The sequence below is a fragment of the Manis javanica genome, chromosome 8 (assembly GCF_040802235.1).
Source record: "Manis javanica isolate MJ-LG chromosome 8, MJ_LKY, whole genome shotgun sequence".
NCBI lineage: Eukaryota > Metazoa > Chordata > Mammalia > Pholidota > Manidae > Manis > Manis javanica.
The window spans coordinates 93,143,300-93,164,636 of NC_133163.1; the positions used below are offsets into that span (position 1 = coordinate 93,143,300).

The 21,337-nt window shown below is 36.6% G+C and overlaps 1 protein-coding gene across 1 annotated transcript in view; it reads right to left on the reverse strand.

Moving 5' to 3' along the window:
- Window positions 1-21,337, reverse strand: part of UBR1 (ubiquitin protein ligase E3 component n-recognin 1) — a 204,117-nt gene that overhangs the window by 48,559 nt on the left and 134,221 nt on the right. Inside the window, exons 28-34 of the mRNA XM_037018909.2 lie at window positions 20,746-20,832; window positions 13,952-14,133; window positions 10,821-11,026; window positions 9,393-9,486; window positions 8,505-8,654; window positions 3,138-3,235; window positions 1,416-1,506 (exon numbers count right to left, since the gene is read on the reverse strand). Coding sequence (XP_036874804.2) covers window positions 1,416-1,506; window positions 3,138-3,235; window positions 8,505-8,654; window positions 9,393-9,486; window positions 10,821-11,026; window positions 13,952-14,133; window positions 20,746-20,832 — 908 coding nt within the window. The remainder of the gene's footprint in view (window positions 1-1,415; window positions 1,507-3,137; window positions 3,236-8,504; window positions 8,655-9,392; window positions 9,487-10,820; window positions 11,027-13,951; window positions 14,134-20,745; window positions 20,833-21,337) is intronic.

The following is a 21,337-nucleotide window of genomic DNA, read 5'->3' on the forward strand; positions in this document are numbered from 1 at the left end:
TCTTTTTCAGGAAGATTGGTTATATCTATCTCTCCAGGCCCTCTCTCTGGCATTGTCTGAGTGATTTTGGACTGGACCAGATTCTCTGCCTTTTCATGGTGACAGAAGTGATCACCAGCAGGTGGCGCATGTGTCAACAGGGAGAACAAAATCCCTTCCTGCTTGCTAGTCCTGTTGCCCTTCTTCGCTGCCTGTGCCAGTTACCCACACATAGGGAGCAGTCTTTGGGATAGTCTCCTGAGTTGCAGTGGGTGGGGAAGCCCTCAGGATAGCCTAGGGCACTGCAAGGGGTCGCAGACACACTGGGTGTGTTCTCTTGTGAGAACGGCGTACCTTTTTGCCTTCCGGACCTAGCGCCGGCTTCCTTTACCTGTCCCAGGCAGCTCCGTGTAGTCAGTAGCCTCTGTGTCTGTCCCGGTTAGCTGCACGTTGTGAGAAGACTCTGTGTGGTTGCTGTGGGTGATGTGTTCTGCGGCTGCTCCACAGCTGTGGCGCATCAGTCAGTTGCTTGCAGCTCCAGCGGCGGGGAATGAACCACAGGCTGCTTATCACCGTGATGGGCTTTGTAGCTGCTTTGTCACCTAGTGATTTAGGGTGCCTGACGTTCCTTAAGATTCCCAGACTGCTGGGCTGCGTGTGCCAGGATGATTTTGTCCAGCTGTTAAGCCCTTGTCCCTTTAAGACTTTTAAAAGTGCCCGCTTTTCTTTTGTCCCAGGTAACCAGCTGTGTTGTCCTCTCGCAGTCTCCATCTTGGATTTTACTTTTCCATTTCTCTAATATCCAGTACACCATGCAATGTGTGCCTGTGCTCCTGGTGCAGATTACTAGGGCTGGTTATTTAGCAGTACTGTGCTTCCACTCCTTCCCCACTCTCATTTTTTCCTTCCTGTCAGTGAACTGGGGTTGGGGGAGCACTCAGGTCCTGCCACGTCACGGCTTTGTGTCTTACCCTTTCCATGAGATGCTGAGTTCTCGCAGAAGTATATGTAGTCTGGCTGTTGTACTGTATCTTCTGGTCTCTCTTTTAGGAATAGTTGTATATATTGTATTTTCAAAAATATATATGCTTTTTGGAGGAGATTTTCACTGCCCTACTCACACTGCCATCTTCAGCCCTCCCCCACTGAAGTCTTTTAAATTCTACTCTTCTTGTAGGTTGGACTACTATATAGATATAGCATTTCTGTTGGTCAACAGTGGTTAATTATAGGCATGGTTCTCCCTAATAATTATTACTCTAATATCTCAAACTACTTAATTCTACTGATATAACAAAACTCTAGGGAGAAAGAAACAGAGTAAAAATAGGATTAAGAAACAATTTTACAAATACAGCAGGAAGAAAGGAAAGAGTCTTCTTTAGTCTCATTTTTACAACCATTTTCAAACTTCTCTTAATTATTTAGATACTTACGTAGACTGAACTCCAAAACTCAGGATAGAATGGAACTCAAAAGTGGCTTCACCCATTCCTTGGTCAAACAAGACTGAAATTGAGTGTTCTCCTTATAAATTAAAGGAAAAAGAAAATTCACTAGCATTTAGGCTGACATGTACTTTTCTTGCTTTTTAAAATTATATATGATCATTTTAGAAGACTTAGAAAATGCTAATAAGCAATAAACATCATTCAGAACTTCTACATCCAGATAACATTTGGGTGATATGTGTCTGTTATTCATATAAATGTTGCGCAGACTTTTCTTCAAAAAGGACACAATCTATAGTACTGCCCTGAATCTTGTTTTTCACCAAGTTTGTAAATATCTTTCTTTCCCCATCAGCAAGTCTCCCCATATATTTCCATTTTTAATAAATGCATAGTATTCTATTAGTCAGGCAGCATACATTAGTGAATAAGAGGAATGGATCTGGAGCCAAGCCAGCTGGGTTTGAATCCTAGCTCTGTCACTGTCCATTACTAAGACCTGAGTGAATATTAAATCTCTTTGTGGCTCCATATCCTCCATTCCTCATCAAATTAGAATTGTTGTTCCCTTATGTGGAATGAGTTGTTTTTTTCTGGTTGCTTTCAAGACTTTTTTTCTTCATCTTTGATTTTCAGTAGTTTGGATATGATCTACCTGGGTGTGGTTTTCTTCAAGTTTATCAGTTTGAGGTCCATTAAAGTTCTTAAATCTGTAAATTTATGTCATTCACCAAACTTGGGAAGGTTCCAGTCATTATAATTTCTGTACCATTACTTATCTTTTTAGGACTTCAGTGACAACAAATGTTAGATTTAAAAAAAAAGGTTCCATATATCCTTAAGGCTATGCTCCTTTATTTCTCCATTGCTTCTTTCTACTCTTTGAATTGGATAATCTCCATTGATTCAAACTGACTGACTCTTACTTTCCCATCTTCAGTCTACTAGTGAGCCCATGCCTACTCCAAAGGGCATCTAGCTGGAAGCTTTTGCTATTCATGTCCATTGTACAGTTCTGTGACTCAGACTATCCTAGGTCAAAGCTGGGAAATAGGAGGGAAGAAATCCCCAGGAAACTCACTGTCTGTATTACTTATTTCTGCAAATTTTGACTTCCCTCCCCAATCTGCCTGCCATGGTTTACTTCTCTGTCTTTAAGTAGTCATATCTCTTAATTATAAATAATATATAAATGAGGTAACAGTTTAAAAACATTGTTATTAATGTTAATGACAACATATTAACAATATTAGTAGTGCTTATATATGTATGCTTATATATGTAAGCTTATATAAGTAATGACTATGCTTACATAGTGTTTACTGTGTACCACATGCACTGTTCTACTTTACAAAAGATAATTCAATCCTTCAATTAATGAAATAGGTACTATTATTCCCAGTTTTCAAATAAGAAAGTTGAGGCACAGAGAAGTTAAGTAACTTGTCCAATATCACAATGGCATAAAGTGATGGATCTAAGATTTAAATCCATGCAGTGTGACTCCAGATTAATCACTATCTATTATTAAACTGAGTATAAAGTGATTTAAGTTAACTTAGCCTTGGCTTCAAAAGCCTCTATTCCCTGATATTAAACAAATCTGTATTTGCAAATATGTTTTAAAGCTGTAACTACTTTAAAAAAAATTGAAGACTCTAACACTTAAGTCTCACATAGCTAAATATAAAATAACTTTAAACAAACCTTTAGCATGTTTCATATTATAACCTGATATTCTGGCCAGAAGAGTCTGTATCCACCGTGCCAACGTCAAAAGTTGAGCAAGAGCTTCTGCACTTTCACTGAAAAATGACATTTAAGAATTATTAAGCTATTCACACAAAGCCAAACTTAATAGCAGAATCTGTAGAGTCTTTCCCTGAATAAATGGCTGTATGAAAAAGTCAAATCCCTCCTGATTAACTTCTAAAGTCAAAGAAATTCATGTGTCCAAAAATGCAGTTCTGGGAGGATGGAGAATTTAAAAAGTGCAAGGAATAAGATAGTACTCATATGTCCATCAACTGAAAGTAATAAATGTCAGTAAATAGAACCACCATTCTAGTTGCTCAAGTCAAAAAAGAGGTGGTGTTATCAACTTCTCTGATTCCCTCACATGCCCATTCTAATCTATTAGCCAGTCTGGCAGGTTTTACTTTCTACATACATTCAAAGTTAATCACTTCTTTCTACCTCCATCATTACTGCCCTAATTTAAGTAATGTTATCTCTCACCTGGACTTCTTCAACAGATTAACTGTCCTTCCTGCTTCAACAATAGTGTTTCATTACTATCTATGTATTGATCATTCAGCAGCCAGAGGGATCTTTTAAATATGTAAATCAGATTATATCACTCCCCTGTTAAAAACACTCCAGTGGTTTCCTATTACACATAAAACACAATTCTAATTCTAGTTCATAAGCTTTTTTATAATCTGGCTCTTTGCTCCATTCCAAGTGTGCTGCCCTCCTGCTGTGCCTCAAACATGCTGATCTGTTCCTACCTCAGGGCCTTTGCTCTTGATATTGCATGTGCCTGGAATCCTTTTCTCCCAGTGAGCAGCATTGCTTGTCCTTCACTTCATTCAGGTCTCTGTTCAACATCACCTTCTCAGAGGTGCTCCACAATAACTCTGTCTATAAATAGCCTCATGCACTGACCTGTCTCCAGCCCTTGACCCTGCTGCTTTAGTTTTTTCATAGTGTTTCTCACTACTCAGCACTTCATATTTATATGTGTATTGTTGGTCTCTCCTCTCTGTAATGTAAATTCCCTAAGGGCAGAGACTTGATCCAAACTTTTATTAACAACCAAGAGTTACCAGAAACAGTGGTCACTATATGTGAAGGACTATAATCATCCAGAAAATGCAAATCAAAACCACAATGAGATACCACCTCACACCAGTCAGAATGGCTAAAAAAAAAAAGCGCAAGAAATAACAAGTGTTGGCAGGACGTGGAGGAAAGGGAACCCTTATATACTGTGGATGGGAATATAAATTGGTGCAGCCATTATGGAGAGCAGCATGGAGGTTCCTCAAAAAACTAAAAACAGAAGTATCATTCAACCCAGGAATATACTTCTGGGAATTTACCTGAATGCACTCCTTTATTTATTGCAGCATTATTTACAGTAGTCAAGATATGGAAGCAGCTTAACTATCTACTGATAGATGAATGAATAAAGAAGATGTGGTACATATACACAATGGACTATTACTCAGCCATAAAAAAGAATGAAATCATTTGGGACAACATAGACGGACCTGTAACAGACAGAAAAAGCTTGACCTCTCTGCCTCCATACTGTATTTGTCTTTTTTGCTGCCTTAACCTTTGGGTCAAAAGAGAAAAAAAAGGAAAACGGCTTCTGCTCAACTCTGGAGCCCTGCACACAGGCTTCTTAATCATCAAATGGAATTTTACTTACAATTTGAGATTTCTGTAAATAGCTCCTTGCCCAAAGCTTGCATCCTCCAGGAGATAGGGAAACATGTATGAAAATAATGATTGTTTTGTCAAAGAGTCTTAGCAACATTATGACCAAACCTCACTTGGCAAAAGGCAACTAACCAAGGACAGGGAGTTTCTCAGCTTTCCTGGGACCCATCCTGGCACCCAAAATGTCTGTAGCCCTCAGCTGAATCTGAAATCAACCTGAGTTAAGATGGTGCTTTGGGACATGAGTCTGCTATCTTCTGGGTGTGCTGGCTTTCCGAGTAAAGTCACTTCCCTTGCCCCACCTTGCCTCTCCACTTACTGGCATGTCATGCAGCAAGTGGCTTGAGGTTGGACTTGGTCAACTCCATAGACCTAAAGGTTATTATGCTAAGTGAAATAAGTGACAGAGAAAGACAAATACCATATGATTTCACTTACACATGGAACAAAACAAACAAAACAGAAACAGACTCATAAACACAGAGAACAGATTGGTTATTGCCCTAGGGGAGAAAGGTGGGGGTGGGCATAAAGAAGTTCAAACTGGGGAGAAAGGTGGGGATGGGCATAAAGAAGTTCAAACTACCAATTATAAAATAGTCATGGGATGAAAGTACAGCAAGGGAATATAGTCAATAATATTGTAATATATTTGTGTATTGACAGATGGTAACTATACGTATCGTGGTGAGCATTTGGGAATGTATATAATTGTCAAATCACTATGATATACACCTGAAACCAATATTGTATATCAACTATTTTTTAATTAAGAAAAAATAAAAAGGACTATAAAATAGCAGTTTGCTTATTGAAAGGCAATCTTGAGTGAAATTAAAATATATAATTAATTGTGGCAAAATTCACTTATCTGGGCACAAATTTGACCTAAGAATTTTTACAGTTCTCAAAAATAAAAGTGTACTATGACTGGTTATGACCAATTTTCTTTAAAGATACTAGCTTATTCAGGCATAGAAAGACAAGTACCAAATGATTTCCCTCATTTGTGTAGTGTAACAATGAAGCAAAACTGAAGAAACAAAAACAGCAGCAGACTCACAGACTCTAAGAAGGGACTAAGAGTTACCAAAGCAGAGGGATGAGAGGGGTGGGTGGGGTGGGTAGGAGGGAGGAAGAAGGGGGTTGAGGGGCATTATGATTAGTACACATGGTGTGTGGGTGGTCACGGGGAAGACAGTGTAGCACAGAGAAGACAAGTAGGGACTCTGTGGCATCTTACTACACTGATGGACAGTGACTTCAACGGGGTATGGGGGGACTCGATAATATGGGTGAAGTAGTAACCACAATGTTTTTCATGTGAGACCTTCATGAGAGTGTATATCAATGATACCTTAACAAAAATAAATAAATAAATATACTAGCATATCATTAGGTTTTTTTTGGTATCATTAATCTACAATTACATGAGGAACATTATGTTTACTAGACTCCCCCCAACACCAAGTTCCCCCCACATACCCCATTATAGTCACTGTCCATCAGTGTAGTAAGATGTTGTAGAGTCACTACTTGTCTTCTCTGTGTTGTACAGCCGTCCCTGTGCATCCCCCCACATTATACATACTAATCATAATGCCCCCCCACCACTTATCACTCCCTTCCTACCCATCCTCTCGAGTCCCTTTCCCTTTGGTAACTGTTAGTCCATTCTTGGGTTCTGTGAGTCTGTTGCTGTTCTGCTCCTTCAGTTTTTTCTTTGTTCTTATACTTCACAGATGAGTGAAATCATCTGATACTTGTCTTTCTCCACCTGGCTTATTTCACTGAGCATAATACCCTCTAGCTCCATTCATGTTTTTGCAGATGGTAGGATTTGTTTTCTTCTTATGGCTGAATAATATTCCTCTGTGTATATGTACCACATCATCTTTATCCATTCATCTACTGATGGATACTTAGGTTGTTTCCATTTCTTGTCTATTATGAATAGTGCTGCTATAAACATAGGGGTGCATATGTTTTTTTCCAACTGGGCTCCTGCATTCTTAGGGTAAATTCCTAGGAGTGGAATTCCTGGCTCAAGTGGTATTTCTATTTTGAGTTTTTTGAGGAATCTTTATTATTAGTTTTGATAAAGTTTTTTACCTGGCTTTTAACTTTACTAGTTTATACTCATGTTGATCTTAGAAATGCAAAAGGCAAAGATGATCAGCTATACACGTTAAGTTTAAGCACCTAATAAAAATATTACATATAACTTTGTTTTTCTAATCCTAAGTAATAAAAGTATTACTATAGAATAAAAGGGTTCAAAGAGACCCAGATGAAAGGATCAGTCCAACTTTAGAAATATATATTGTTGCAGCCTAACTTTGGAAATGATTGCCCTGAAGCATCCTATTCTTATAGACATCAAAGAAAGAAGGCGCTGAATATTCCTTTAGAGAATAATTTACACATTTACAAATCCTAATAGGGGGATCCATTGTGTAAAAAAGGCTTGTACAGGCTAACAAGCAGCTGGAAAGTCACTGTATTATGATTTACTTTATATTTGCCTTCATGTGTATAGTTAGGAAAGGCTTTGCAGTCACATCTGGGTTCAAATTCTAGGTCTGTCTTGAGACAAGTAAAAACTCCTCAGTCTCCAATTCTTTATCTTTAAATAGGAATAACAGTACCTACTTCATTTGACTACTGTGAGTATTAAATAATGCAGCAAGCACTTGGTAGAGTGCCTAGAACATATCACTCAAAAAACAAAACATAAATCTTTGTGATTCCACCTTCGTCCTAAAAGAAACATTGTTATGTCCCAGTATGCTGAGTAGAAGACAATTTCCAAATTATGTTTTCCAATGAAATGGAAAAATAGAGACAGAGCAACTACTTATTGACCATGCTTACCAAACCTATCATCTTTGCACTCTTCTGGTGCAGAAACATGTTAAAAGTGTTTATATAAAAAAAAACAAAACACTTGCTTAGCAAAATTTAAGTCTATCATTACAAATTTGAGTTTTAAACTGAAATAATAAAACAATAATAAATAGTATTGTTACCATCATGTGGAACAGTGAGAATACAGAAATATACAAGTGTTCTAGTTGTCATAAAGAACTAATAAATTTGCTGCTAAATTCCATTTACAGATGGTTAAAATGAGTTTAAAAACAGTCTAAATACTCATATCTATCCAAAAATACATGAAGCATGTAATGTTTTTATTTACTTTTATAATTCAAGTTTTTTCCATGTCTCTACAACTAAAGCATTTAGATCTTCAGAAAAAATAGAATTAAAAATACTATATAAAACCTTCAATGACACCAAACTCCAAATACCAACTCTAATAGTGGCAAAGGACTGTATGAAAGAAATCAATCTTCTTTGCATCTTTTCTCCTGTGAATGTTAAGATAAAGATCAAAGTTCTACTGCTTTAAAGGCACGATATACAGGTTTGAATAAATGAATATTCCAGTTCTATTAGAGATTAAAACTTAGGGCTTTTAGCCATATTTTTAAGGAATATTACAAGTTACAAAATCAAGAAGTATTAATTACTTTAAATAGCAAAAAAAGTGACTACAGACAAACCTAAAGTGACTTAAAGACAACCTAAAAAAAATTAAATAAAACATAAATTAAAATATACCTGTTTATCCTTTGAGGTTGCAGAGGAATAATGGGGATCACAGTATTGCACAGAGACTTGCAAAGAGGACAAAGATACTCTCCATTCTCCAAATCAAAAAGATCAACATGAATGCGCTGCTGAGAGCTCAGCTGTACAGCTTCAAAATACCTGCAAAATTCCAAGACAGTTCCATTCAGAACTTTATGTATCTCTTCTCTAAACCAAGTGAAAAACATTGGAATTTTGGCCTCAATAAACATTTTAGACACAAAAATATGCAAGCTATAATTACAGAAGAAATGGGGCAATTCTTTTGGGGCCAAACTGTAAGATACATCAGGGCAGTAACAAATTTAAAATAATTTTAATGAATCATAACTTGTGTCCTGCCTCAATGGCATGGAGATACAACATAGACACTATTTCCCTCAGTTTGTCATGACCAAATGAAGTAGCAAAGCTATTACAGGAAAACTGTGTATTTTAATCCAATGCCAAAAGGGTAAATCCTATACAAAAGATTTTGCAGGAATTATATTTCTGAATTTTTATCTCTTCCTGAATAGAACTAGAATTTCTTTTCCTATTCTATCTCAAAGGTACTTTTCATTCTATATATTGAAGGGAATGAGATTTATAAAAATTACTGCTTCTTTTACACAAATACTGATCAAGAGCAACATATTTCTTTGTGGAGAGCAAGCACAAAGGAAGAGTGAAAATTTTAAGTTTTGATAACTTTGCACACCAATTTCTAAGTCATGCAAACAAAATTAGTATTTAAAACTGCTTCAATTACTCAAGTAAGGATGGAAAGAAGACATGAGAAAACATGCCTTTTTATGGCCTTTAGAGAGCTTCAATAGTCCTAGTGTCTTTCAAGAACATGTCAGAAGAACAACTTACTTCTGCCAGCATACTGCATGCATTACATGACCACAGCTTCCTGTGTAAGTTCCATATGCCAAGTCTGGATCCATGAAGAGTGGGTCCAGGGTTTCTGGTACAGGAAGACATAAGTGAAGTCATAAAAAGAAAAAAAAAGTTCTCAGGTTGAAACTTCTAATCATAAACTTTCTTACAAGTATACAAGGGAAGTGTCACAATATCATGATAGCAGGACATATACTCCTAATAGTAAGTAAAAAGAGGAAAATATAAAGCTAGACTTCCAGGTATGATTCTACAATCAGCATGGATTAGTGACAACTTCTATTCTTGATTTACATTTTTATTTTGAACATTAGGTTTAAGTTGCATTATCTAGGTTATTGAAGTAATTTTCTATGATTCAAGCACAATTTACTTTTGTAACTTTAAGAGTAATTTGAAGGGATATTTAATCTATTGGATAAAAGCACAGACTACGGGGGTCAAAATCTGGTTTCATCAGTTACAACTTGTGACCTTGGGCAAGTTACTTTACTTCTCTATGCCCCAGTTCCCTCATCTGTAAAATGGAGCCATTAATGGTACCTAACCTACAGGGCTATTGTGAGGATTAAGTGAGTAAATACACATAAAGCACTTAATCAATGCCTGACACATGGTAAGTAGTCAATAAATGTTAGTCTTTTTATCATTATTATGATTATTATTCCAAGGGTATTTTAAAAATAAAGCAGCTAACTCCTTATGTGATGTAAGAAAGTACAATAAAATACAAAATTAGTATTCCTGCCAAGAAAATGTTTAACATGAATCTAATCTTGAGGCAACAATCAGACAAATCTGCAATGTAAGACCCTGTACAAGACAACTGGCCTGCATTCTTCAAAAAGCTATTATGAAGAAAAGGGCAAGTGACTATTCTAGATTAAAACAGACTAAAAGACACATAACAAAAGCAACATATGAAACATGTCTGGATCCTAAATGAAAAAAAAAAGTCTAGTTCAAAAAAATTTTGAGGGCAGATGGGGGAATTCAAATATGGATTTTATAATATGTGATATTCTTCTGAGTTACTGATTTTCTTAAGGTTATAATGGTATGGAAGATATATATAACAAATTGTCCTTAGTTTTAGAAAATGCATATGGAAACAGGGCTGAAATGTCATGCCTGCATCCTACTTTCAAATGGTTCAGCAAAGAGAAATGGAGACAGATGGACAGACAGAGAATGAACAATGTAGTCAAGTGCTAAAAAAAATTAAAAAAAAAAAGAGCCAACATGCATATAAAAATCTAGAGTCCATTTTACATATGGGCAAATTATGATCTGACCAAATAAGATTAAGTATAACTTCAAACTTCTTTCAGAAAGTATTTTTTCTAATTATGTAAGTATGAAAAGAAATGCTCAAAAGGACATTTATTAAACAATACATACCACCTGAGAGTTCTATGGGTTTTCCCCTGTGTTGGGTTAAGGCGGTGGATTTCTGGACACAAGCCGATAATACCATGGCATTATTTTCTATTTTCACCTCTTGTTCTTCTTGGCAGAGGATGCATGTCAGCACCTCCTTTTCAGTGACAGATGGACCCCGTTTAGGCCCCAAAGCAATTCTAGAGTAGTCACTGACTGCTGGGGTGCTACCAAGAGAAACGACCAGAAATCAGGACACATGTTTTGCTCCCTTGTCTTTATATTTTGGTATATTTTAAGTAACTGTAGGGCAAGAACTTTAAGAATAAAAATAATAAAATAAAAATGGTATTTAGCAATATTAGCTTAAAATCTCCCCCCAACCCCTGATTGTTCTGGCTTTATCAGTTGTTCATTAGAAAATACATTTAGAGTTGCTAAATGCAAAAAAAGCAGATCACAAAGTAGAATGTATATTATAATTATACTTAATTTATTATACCAAGAAACTGGGCTGTTTTTCTGATTATAAAAGTAACACATGCTCATTAAGAAATTTTAGAAAATCTAGAAAAGTATAAAGAAGAAAATAAAAAGTATTATATTCTCACAACCTAGAGAGAACCACTTGTATATTTCCTTCCAGTCTGCTTTCTACTTAAACTTATTTCTTACATAAATAAGGTCACATTATATATAGATTCGCATCCTGCTTTATTCACATACATCTTGTTTTCTGTCATTAAGATTTCTCCAGAAACACTATTTTTAAATAGCTGCCCAGTATTCTTACTGTATGTGCCATAATAGTTTTACCCATTCCCTCTTATTAGGCATTTAAGTATCTATTCTATTTTGGTAGTTATTAAAATGAAAAACTGAAACCTTAATTATTTAGCAATTCTTAGGATATACTGTGTGCAATAATAATAATGTAACAAATAATTGCAAACATTTATAAAGTATGAATTGTGATGTGAGGCACTGTTTCAAATACTTTACATTATGTTAACTCACTTAATCCATCCAACAATCCTATGAGGTAGGTACTATTATTACCTCCATTTTTCTGACATAGAAACTGAGGCCTAGAAATATTAAGAGACTTACCTAGTTGACTCATCACAACGAAGTAGCAGAGCCAGGACTTAACCCATGTGATGACTTCTCTGAACTACTCTGCAATACTGCCTTTCTATCTCTGGAAGAAGCTCCCTGAAATGTTGCAGATCACTCAACAAACTAGAAATAACTTAAATGTTTATTACCAATGTAAATGAAATTACATAATACAGAATACTGTGTGGTTTTTAAAAGGTGGGTCTCACCTAGGTGTAGTACCACTTCCTAGAAGGCAATATATGGGTACGGTTCACTTTGGGGTTATCATAAGGACCAGGGGACACTACTGGAATGTAATGGATGAGGAGACAGAGATGCTCAAGGTCCTATAATTCATGGAACATGAAAAAGAACTGCTGCCCATATTCCAAAACTGAATAACACTGAGTTCACTTTACATGTAAGAATACATACAGATTTCCAAAACATCCTGGTGAGTGAAAATGACAAGCTGCAGATTGATCCACACATAATAACATTTATACAAATGAAACAAAGGTTGAATGATACTATATAATTCCGTGGTTACATATATTTGTATGTAATAGCGTAGTAAAAATTATGACAGCATACACATAAAACTTACAACCAGAGTTTCTCTGAGCAAGGGCAGAAAGGAGTCCAGGATCTGGGCCAGTGCTCAAATGGAACTTTAGCCTTAATGCTAACATTTGATTTTTAAAAGGGAAACTAAGTAATTAAAATTTTATTTTAAAAAGTGTAAGAGAATATATTTGTGACTTTGGGATAGAAAAAGCTTTCTTAAGATATAAAAAGTTAAAATTCTAAAAGACTAATATATTTGTATCAATATTTAAAACTTCTTTATGACTAAACTTCATAATGTTAAAAAAAGACAAAATATGGGAAACCCAAGTTTACTGTCCATAATTTTTAAGGACTTCACAAATGAGTAAGACAAAGCACAGCACCCAGTAGAGAAGGGCAAAAGACAGTAACGAGCAATTTCCAGAAGATAAATTAACAGGGTAGTCATCAATCATATGGAAAGATGCTCAAACTAGTACTCAAGAGTAATCAGGGAAATTCAGACTGACACAAGTTTATAATTTTGATTATATAACATATTTTCAAGTACTGATAATTTTAAGTATTGGTGAGAAAGAAGGAAATGGGCATTCTCATACATTGAAACACTGTTGGAAGTACAAGTTGGTAAAACTACTTTTCAGGGCAATGCAGCAGTATCTATTAAAATTTTTTTAAATTATGACTCAGCCCTGTTCACTTATTAGATTCCACCCTTGAGAAGTACCTGTACAATTGCACAAGGGGGCACATACAAAAATGTTCTGACACATTATTTGTAATAAGGAAAAATTGGGAAGTGAGGGAAAAACTTCTAAAAACAACCACAGGAGAGATCTTCAATATTTTAAATTGGAATGATTTTCAAAGTACCATTCTTTTGCCTCTTCCCTTTTCTTACTGCATCAATATAAGAGTCCTTAAAGCAAGGCTCTCAGAAGGTTCACTGATTCCCCAATAGAAGATCATAGTCGGACCCAGAACAACACATTTACTGAATTCCATTCCAATGTGCTACTCCCAACTACAACTATAGGCAATGTCTTCTTTAAAGAAAAAAGAAAAACTAATATAAATAATATTTTAGCTGAAGAATTTTCTTTCAATTGTAGAAACTGAGGTCACTTTATCAGAAATCATAAAAAAATGATGTGAAATAATATGAACTTGATGTAAGTGTATATGTGAAAAAAGCCCACAATACAAGATAATCTATTTTTTATTTCTATTTTTGATGTTCCCATCTTTCTCTTTTTGTGCATAAAGGTTCCACACAAACTTTACTGCATACTGAAATAGTTTATCAATATAAAATTACATTTACTGAGTACCTTAGAACCTTCACTGTGCCCTTCCTTGCTTAAAAATAGTCTAATTTCTCTTACTATAAAACCTACTTCAGAAAAGATTTATTTAAAATGAGAATGTAATTTTCCCTTCAAAAAACTGAGCTGCTGACTATTAGTTTTAGTTTGTTTTACCTCTCTTCCTCCATAATGGAGTCTTCTTTCCCAGACATTTCTGATGTACTGTCATACATGAGTTTGTGAGTTTCAATGAAGTTTTTCTGTAAGGCAGACATCTGAGCCATGATCTTCTGGCGATGCAGTCTGGCAGCTTCAGCCTTTCTTTTTCGTTCTGCTTTTTCTTTATCATGAGTAATCTGGGTATCAAGAACCACAAAAAGTAGGTAAGATCCATTGTTAAAATTCACATATACCATTCAGCGAGGCAAAATTTCGTACGATAAGAGTTTGATAAAACTAAACTACCCCTTAAGCACAGACTCAATGTGATGTCTCAAAATTAGCATATGAGCTCCACCACATCATACAACTAATTCCTCCTTTGACTATTTTTAATAATTTAATGTAAAGGCCAAATACCTTAGATACCCAATAAACTGCATTTCATACTCAATTAAGAAACAAAATAAAATATTGAAATCATTTGTCAATAATTTAATCATTGATAATCAGTTTAAGCCAACATAATGAAGTCTAACAGCTACTCCTAGACACATTGTAAAGACTGAGAACTTCAATAATTCACTGAGATGTACTGGCGTCTTAGTATTTTTTTTTTTACTTATTTTTTGGTATCATTAATATACAATCACATGAGCAACATTGTGTTACTAGATTCCCCCATTATCAAGTCCCCACTACATAACCCATTACAGTCACTGTATATCAGCACAGTAAGAGGCTATTGAGTCACTACTTCTCTGTGCTTTATTGCCTTCTCCAGGCCCCGCCCCCCACCACATTATGTGTGCTAATCATAATGCCCCTTATTCTCCTTATCCCTCCCTTCTCATTCACCCTCCCCCATCCCTTTCCCTTTGGTAACTGTTAGTCCACTCTTCGGTTCTGTGATTCTGCTGCTGTTTCGTTCCTTCAGTTTTTTCTTTGTTCTTATACTCTACAGATCAGTGAAATCATTTGATACTTGTCTTTCTCTGCTGGCTTATTTCACTGAGGCTACTAATACCCTCTAGCTCCATCCATGTTGTTGCAATTTGTTGGATTTGTTTTCTTCTTATGGCTGAATAATATTCCATTGTGTATATGTACCACATCTTCTTTATCCATTCATTTACTTATGGACACTTGGGTTGCTTCCATTTCTTGGCTATTGTAAATAGTGCTGCAATAAACATAGGGATACATATGTCTTTTTCAAACTGGGATACTGCATTCTTAGGGTAAATTCCTAGGAGTGGAATTCTGGGTCAAATGGTATTTCTATTTTTAGTTTTTTGAGGAATGCCCATACTGCTTTCCACAATGGTTGAACTAATTTACATTCCCACCTGCAGTATAGGAGGGTTCCCCTTTCTCCACATCCTTGCCAGCATTTGTTGTTGTTTGTCTTTTGGATGTTGGACATCCTGAGTGGTGTGAAGTGGTATCTCATTGTGCTTTTAATCTGCATTTTTGTAATGATTAGTGATGTGGAGCATCTTTTCACATGCCTGTTGGCAATCTGAATTTCTTCTCTGGAGAAGTGTCTGTTAAAATAATCTGACCATTTTTAAATTGGATTACTTGCTTTCTGTTTGTTGAGATGTGTGAGCTCTTTAGGTATTTTGGATGTCAATTCTTTATTGGATACATCATTTATGAATATATTCTCCCATACTGTAGGATGCCTTTTGTTCTGTTGGTGGTGTCCTTTGCTGTACAGGAGGTTTTCAGCTTGATATAGTCCCAGTTGTTCATTTTTGCTTTTGTTTCCCATACCCAGGGAGATATGCTCATGAAGAAGTTGCTCTTGAACATGTTTATGTCCAAGAGATTTTTGCCTGTTCTTTTCTAAGAGTTATATATGGCCTTTATTATGTTGAGGTACTTGCCCTCTATACCTATTTTGTTGAGAGTTTTTATCATAAATGGGTGTTGAATTTTGTCAAATGCTTTTTCAGCATCTATGGAGATGATCATGTGCTTTTTGTCCTTTTTATTGATATAGTGGATGATGTTGAAGGATTTTAGAATGTTGTACCATTCTTGCATCCCTGGGATGAATCACACTTGATCATGATGTATGATCCTCTTGATGTACTTTTGAATTCAGTTTGCTAATATTTTGTTGAGTATTTTTGCATCATTCTTCATCAGGTATATTGGTCTGTAGTTTTCTTTTTTTGTGGGGTCTTTGCCTGGTTTTGATATTAGAGTGATGCTGGCTTCACAGAATGAGTTTGGAAGTATTCCCTACTCTTCTTCTTTTTGGAAAACTAAGGAGAATGGGTATTATGTCTTCTCTAAATGTCTGATAAAATTCAGTGGTGAATCCATCTGGTCCGGAGGTTTTGTTCTTGGGTAGTTTTTTCATTACCTATTCAATTTCATTGCTGGTAAATGGTGTGCTCAGATTTTCTGTTTCTTCGTGGGTCAGTCTTGTAAGGTTGTATTTTTCAGAAAAGTTGTCCATTACTTCTAGGTTATCCAGTTTGTTAGTGTATAATTTTTCATACTAGTCTCTAATAATTCATTGTATTTCTGTAGTGTACACAGTGATTTTTTCTTTCTCATTTCAGATTCTGTTTATGTGTGTAGATTCTCCTTTTTTCTTGATAAGTCTGGCTAGGGGTTTATCTATTTTATTTATTTTCTCAAAGAATCAGCTCTTGGTTTCATTAATATTTTCTATTTTATTCTTCTCAATTTTTTTATTTCTTCCCTGATTTTTATTATGTCTCTCCTTCTACTAACTTTGTGCCTCATTATTCTTCTTTTTCCAGTTTCAATAATTGTGGATTTAGACTATTCATTTGGGATTGTTCTTCCTTCTTTAAATAGGCCTGGATTGCTATATACTTTCCTCTTAGACCTGCCATCACCATGTCCCACAGAAGTTGGAGTGTTGAGTTGTTCTTTTCATTTGTTTCCATATATTTCTTGATCTCTGTTTTCATTTGGTCACTGATCCACTGATTACTTAGGAGCATGTTGTTAAGCCTCCACATGTTTGTGAGCCTTTTTGCTTTCTTTGTACAATTTCTTTCTAGTTTTATACCTATGTAATCTGAGAAGTTGGTTGGCACAGTTTCAATCTTTTTGACTTTGCTGAGGTTCTTTTTGTGGCCTAGTATGTGGTCTATTCTGGAAAATATGCCATGTGCACTTGAGAAGAAGGTGCATTTTGCTGGTTTTGGTGGAATGTTCTATAGATGTCTGTTAGGTTCATCTGTTCTAGTGTGCTGTTCAGTGCCTCTGTGTCCTTACTTATTTTCTGTCTGGTGGATCTGTCCTTTGGAGTGAGTGGAATGTTGAAGTCTACTAAAATGAACGCATTGCATTCTATTTCCCCCTTTAATTCTGTTACTACTTGTTTCACATATGTATGTGCTCCTGTGTTGGGTCCATAGACATTTATAATGGTTATATCCTCTTGTTGGACTGACCCCTTTATCATTATGTAATGTCCTTCTTTGTCTCTTGTGACTTTCCTTGTTTTGAAGTCTGTTTTGTCTGATACTAGTACTGCAACACCTGCTTTTTTTCTCTATTGTTTGCATGGAATATCTTTTTCCATCCCTTGACTTTTAGTCTGTGCATGTCTTTGGGTTTGAGGTGGGTCTCTTGCAGGCAGCACATAGATGGGTCTTGCTTTTTTATCCATTCTATTACTCTGTGTCTTCTGAATGGTGCATTCAGTCAATTTACATTTAGGGTGATTATTGAAAGATATGTACTTATTGCCATTGCAGGCTTTAGGTTCATGGTTACCAAAGGTTCAGGGTTAGCTTCTTTAGTATCTTACTGCCTTACTTAACTCGCTTATTGAGCTATTATAGACACTGTCTGGTGATTCTTTATTTCTCTCCTTTCTTCTTCCTCATCCACTCTTTATATGTTAGGTGTCTTATTCTGTACTCTTTGTGTACCCCGTGACTGACTTTGTTGGTAGCTGATTTAATTTTGCATTTATTTAGTGTTTAGTTGGTCTACTTCCCTTGCTGTGTTTTCTTTTCTCTGGTGACAGCTATTTAGCCTCAGACATGCTTCCATCTAGAGCTGTCCTTAAAATACACTGTAGATATGGTTCATGGGAGGTAAATTCCGTCACTTTTGCTTGTCTAGGAATTGTTTAATCCCTCCTTCAAATGATAATCTTGCTGGGCACAGTATTCTTGGTTCAAGGCCCTTCTGTTTCATTGCATTGAATATATCATGCCATTCCCTTCTGGCCTGTAAGGTTTCTGCTGAGAAGTCTGATGATAGCCTGATGGTTTTCCTTTGTAGGTGATCTTTTTTCTCTCTCTGGCTGCTTTTAATACTCTGTACTTATCCTTCATCTTTGCCATTTTAATTATTATATGTCTTGGTGTTGTTCTCCTTGGGTCCCTTGTGTTGGGAGATCTGTGGACTTCTATGGCCTGAGATACTATCCTTCCCCAGATTGGGGAAGTTTGCAGCAATCATTTCTTCAAAGCACTTTGTATCCCTTTTTCTCTCTCTTCTTCTTCTGGTATCCTTATAATGTGAATATTTTTCTGTTTGGATTGGTCACACAGTTCTCTTAATATTCTTTCATTCCTGGAGAACCTTTTTTCTCTCTCTGATTCAGCTTATCTGTATTCCTGTTCTCTGATTTCTATTGAATTAACAGGCACCTCCACTTCATCCAATCTTTTTTTAATCCCCCCATTGTTTGTTTCATTTCTGTTATCTCCCTCCTGAATTCATCCCTTAGCTTTTGAGTATTTTTCTGTAGCTCCATCAGCATGCTTATGACTTTTATTTTGAATTTTTTCAGGCAAACTGATTTCAGTCTCGCCGAGCCGTCTTTCTGGTGTTTGAGGGATTTTGGATTGAACAAGGTTCTTCTGCCTTTTCATGGTCCTTGAGCAATGGGAGTGGTCACCAGCAAGCGGCACTTGTATCATATGGGAGTACAAAGTCCCTTCCTGCTTGCCGGTTGCCTTGCCTGTCTCCGCTGTCTGTGTCAGTTAACTCCACACAGGGAGAGGTCTCTGGATGAATCCCCTAAGTTGCCATGGGCGGTTGGCCCTCGGGATGGCCTAGGGCATTGGTGGGGGTCACAGGCAACTGGCGCGTGTTTTGCCACAAGAACAAAACCCCTTTGTGCCTCCTGGTCTCTGTGCCCACCTCCATTGTCTGTACCAGTCAACTGCAGGCAGGGAGCAGGCTCTGGGTTAATCCCCTGAACTGCCGTGGGTTCATCAGCCCTAAGGATGGCCTAGGGCACTGGCAGGGGTCTCAGGCAAGTGGCATGTGTTCTGCCATGAGAACAAAGCCCTGTCATGGCTCCCAGTCTCCACGCCCCTCTCCACTGTCTGTGCTGGTCAACCGTGTACAGGGAGCATCTTCTGGGTTAATCACAGCCGTGGGCAGAGCAGCCCTCAGGATGGCCTAGGGGGCTGGTGGGAGTCACAGAGGAGCGGCAGGTGTTCTCCCATGAGAACAAAGCCCCTTTGTGCCTCCTGGTCTCTGCACCCCTGTCCGCTGTCTGTGCCAGTAAACCGCATGCAGGGAGAAGCCTCTGTGTTAAGCTGTGTAGTTGCTGTAGGTGGGGGTGCTCTCTGGCTGGTCTGCAGCAATGGCAAGGACAGCCAGTTTGCTTGCAGGTGCCGGCAGGGAAGAAGGAACAGCAGGCTGCTTATTGTAGTGAGGGGCCTTGGAGCTGCGTTGTCAACCAGGGGGATAGGGCACCTCCAGCTCCTTAAAGTTCCCAGCCAGCTGGGCTGAGTGTGCCAGGACGATTTTGTCCACCCATTAAACCTTGTCCCTTTAAGACTTTTAATGTGCCTGCTTTTCTTTTGTCCCAGGGCAGCTGACTGTGGGAATCTGTTTGTAGTCTTAGTCTCAGACTTTGCTTCTCCACTCCTCTAATCTCCACAGCACCATAGAATGTGTGTCTGTGCTCTGGGGCAGATTACTAGGACTGGTTATTTAGCAGTCCTGTGCTCCCACTCTCTCCCCGCTCTGATTGTTTTCTTCCTGCCGGTGAGCTGTGGTGGGTGGAGTGCTTGGGTCCCACCATGTCCCAGCTTTGTACTTTACTCTTTTCCATGAGATGCTGGGTTCTTGCAGATATAGCCTGGCTGGTGTACTGTTACTTCTGGTCACTCTTTCAGGAATAGTTGTATTTGTTGTATTTTCAAAATATATATGGTTTTGGGAGATTTCCACCACCCTATTCACTCTGCCATCTTTTCCTCCTGTGTGGTTTCTTATTATTATTTATTCTAACTTAAATCCAGTGATTTTCTTTTTTAGGAAGGACAGTTAATAACCACAACTTGTGATATTCTAAAAATTTAAAGACTAGAATCACCGAAACCTGATTCATTATATTATGGAAATTTATAAATTAAATATTGCTGCATTGAATCTAAGATGTACTATCATTTTACATTCCATTAAGAAAAGAATACTACTGATTAAATTAAAAGAAGCCATAGATTTTATGACATACCCCAATTTCATTCAGATATTAAAATAAAAATCAATTAAGTCAAACAATCTGTTTTACAAATCAATTTAAAAATTTAAAGTTTTAAAAATCAATAAAGTATTTCAAAGAGTTTCACTGTACATCAGTTTGCTCTGCTTTTGTAAAACACATATATTATACTGGTAACCTATGTGTAAAGTACCATTAATTCCTGTGGTATAGAACACAATGAACAAGATGGACACTTCATATACTTTATAGCAGGTTCCTTTCAATCAAAAGCAGCAGCTCCCTTACACCATAAAGATCAAAGAAGAGATGAACATCATCATTATTATGTTATTACCTCATCATTCTTAATGGATTCTGATGCTGATGTAGTTGCTACGATTAAACAAGATTTTTCTCTTAATCGCTTCACTGTGTCAAACATCTGTGAAAAATAGATGAAATGTTAAAAGATTTGTTTAGATTGACTAGAAATGGCAAATTCACTAACTTGATTTTGTTATCATGTCTCCTAAGGTCTTTGACTTAAAGCTATTTATAAACAGTTGACCATTAAACAATGTGGGATTTGGAGTGCTGACTTCCTGCCCAGTCATAAATCTGTGTTTAACTTTTGACTCCTTTGAAATTTAACTACTAAAAGCCTATTGTTACTGGAAGCTTTATCACTGACATAAATAGTTGATTAATACCTATTCTGTATGTTACATGCATTATATACTGTATTCTTACAAGTAAGCTAAGAAAATGTTTTTTAGTGATTTGTGACAAATCACTAAAAAAATTTCAAAAGTATTTATTGGAAAAAAAGTCTGTGTATAAGTGGACCCATGCATTTCAAACTCAGTTGTTCAAGAGTCAATTATATATATGCATATATGTAAAATAGCTTGAGTTTATATATATATATATATATATATATATATATA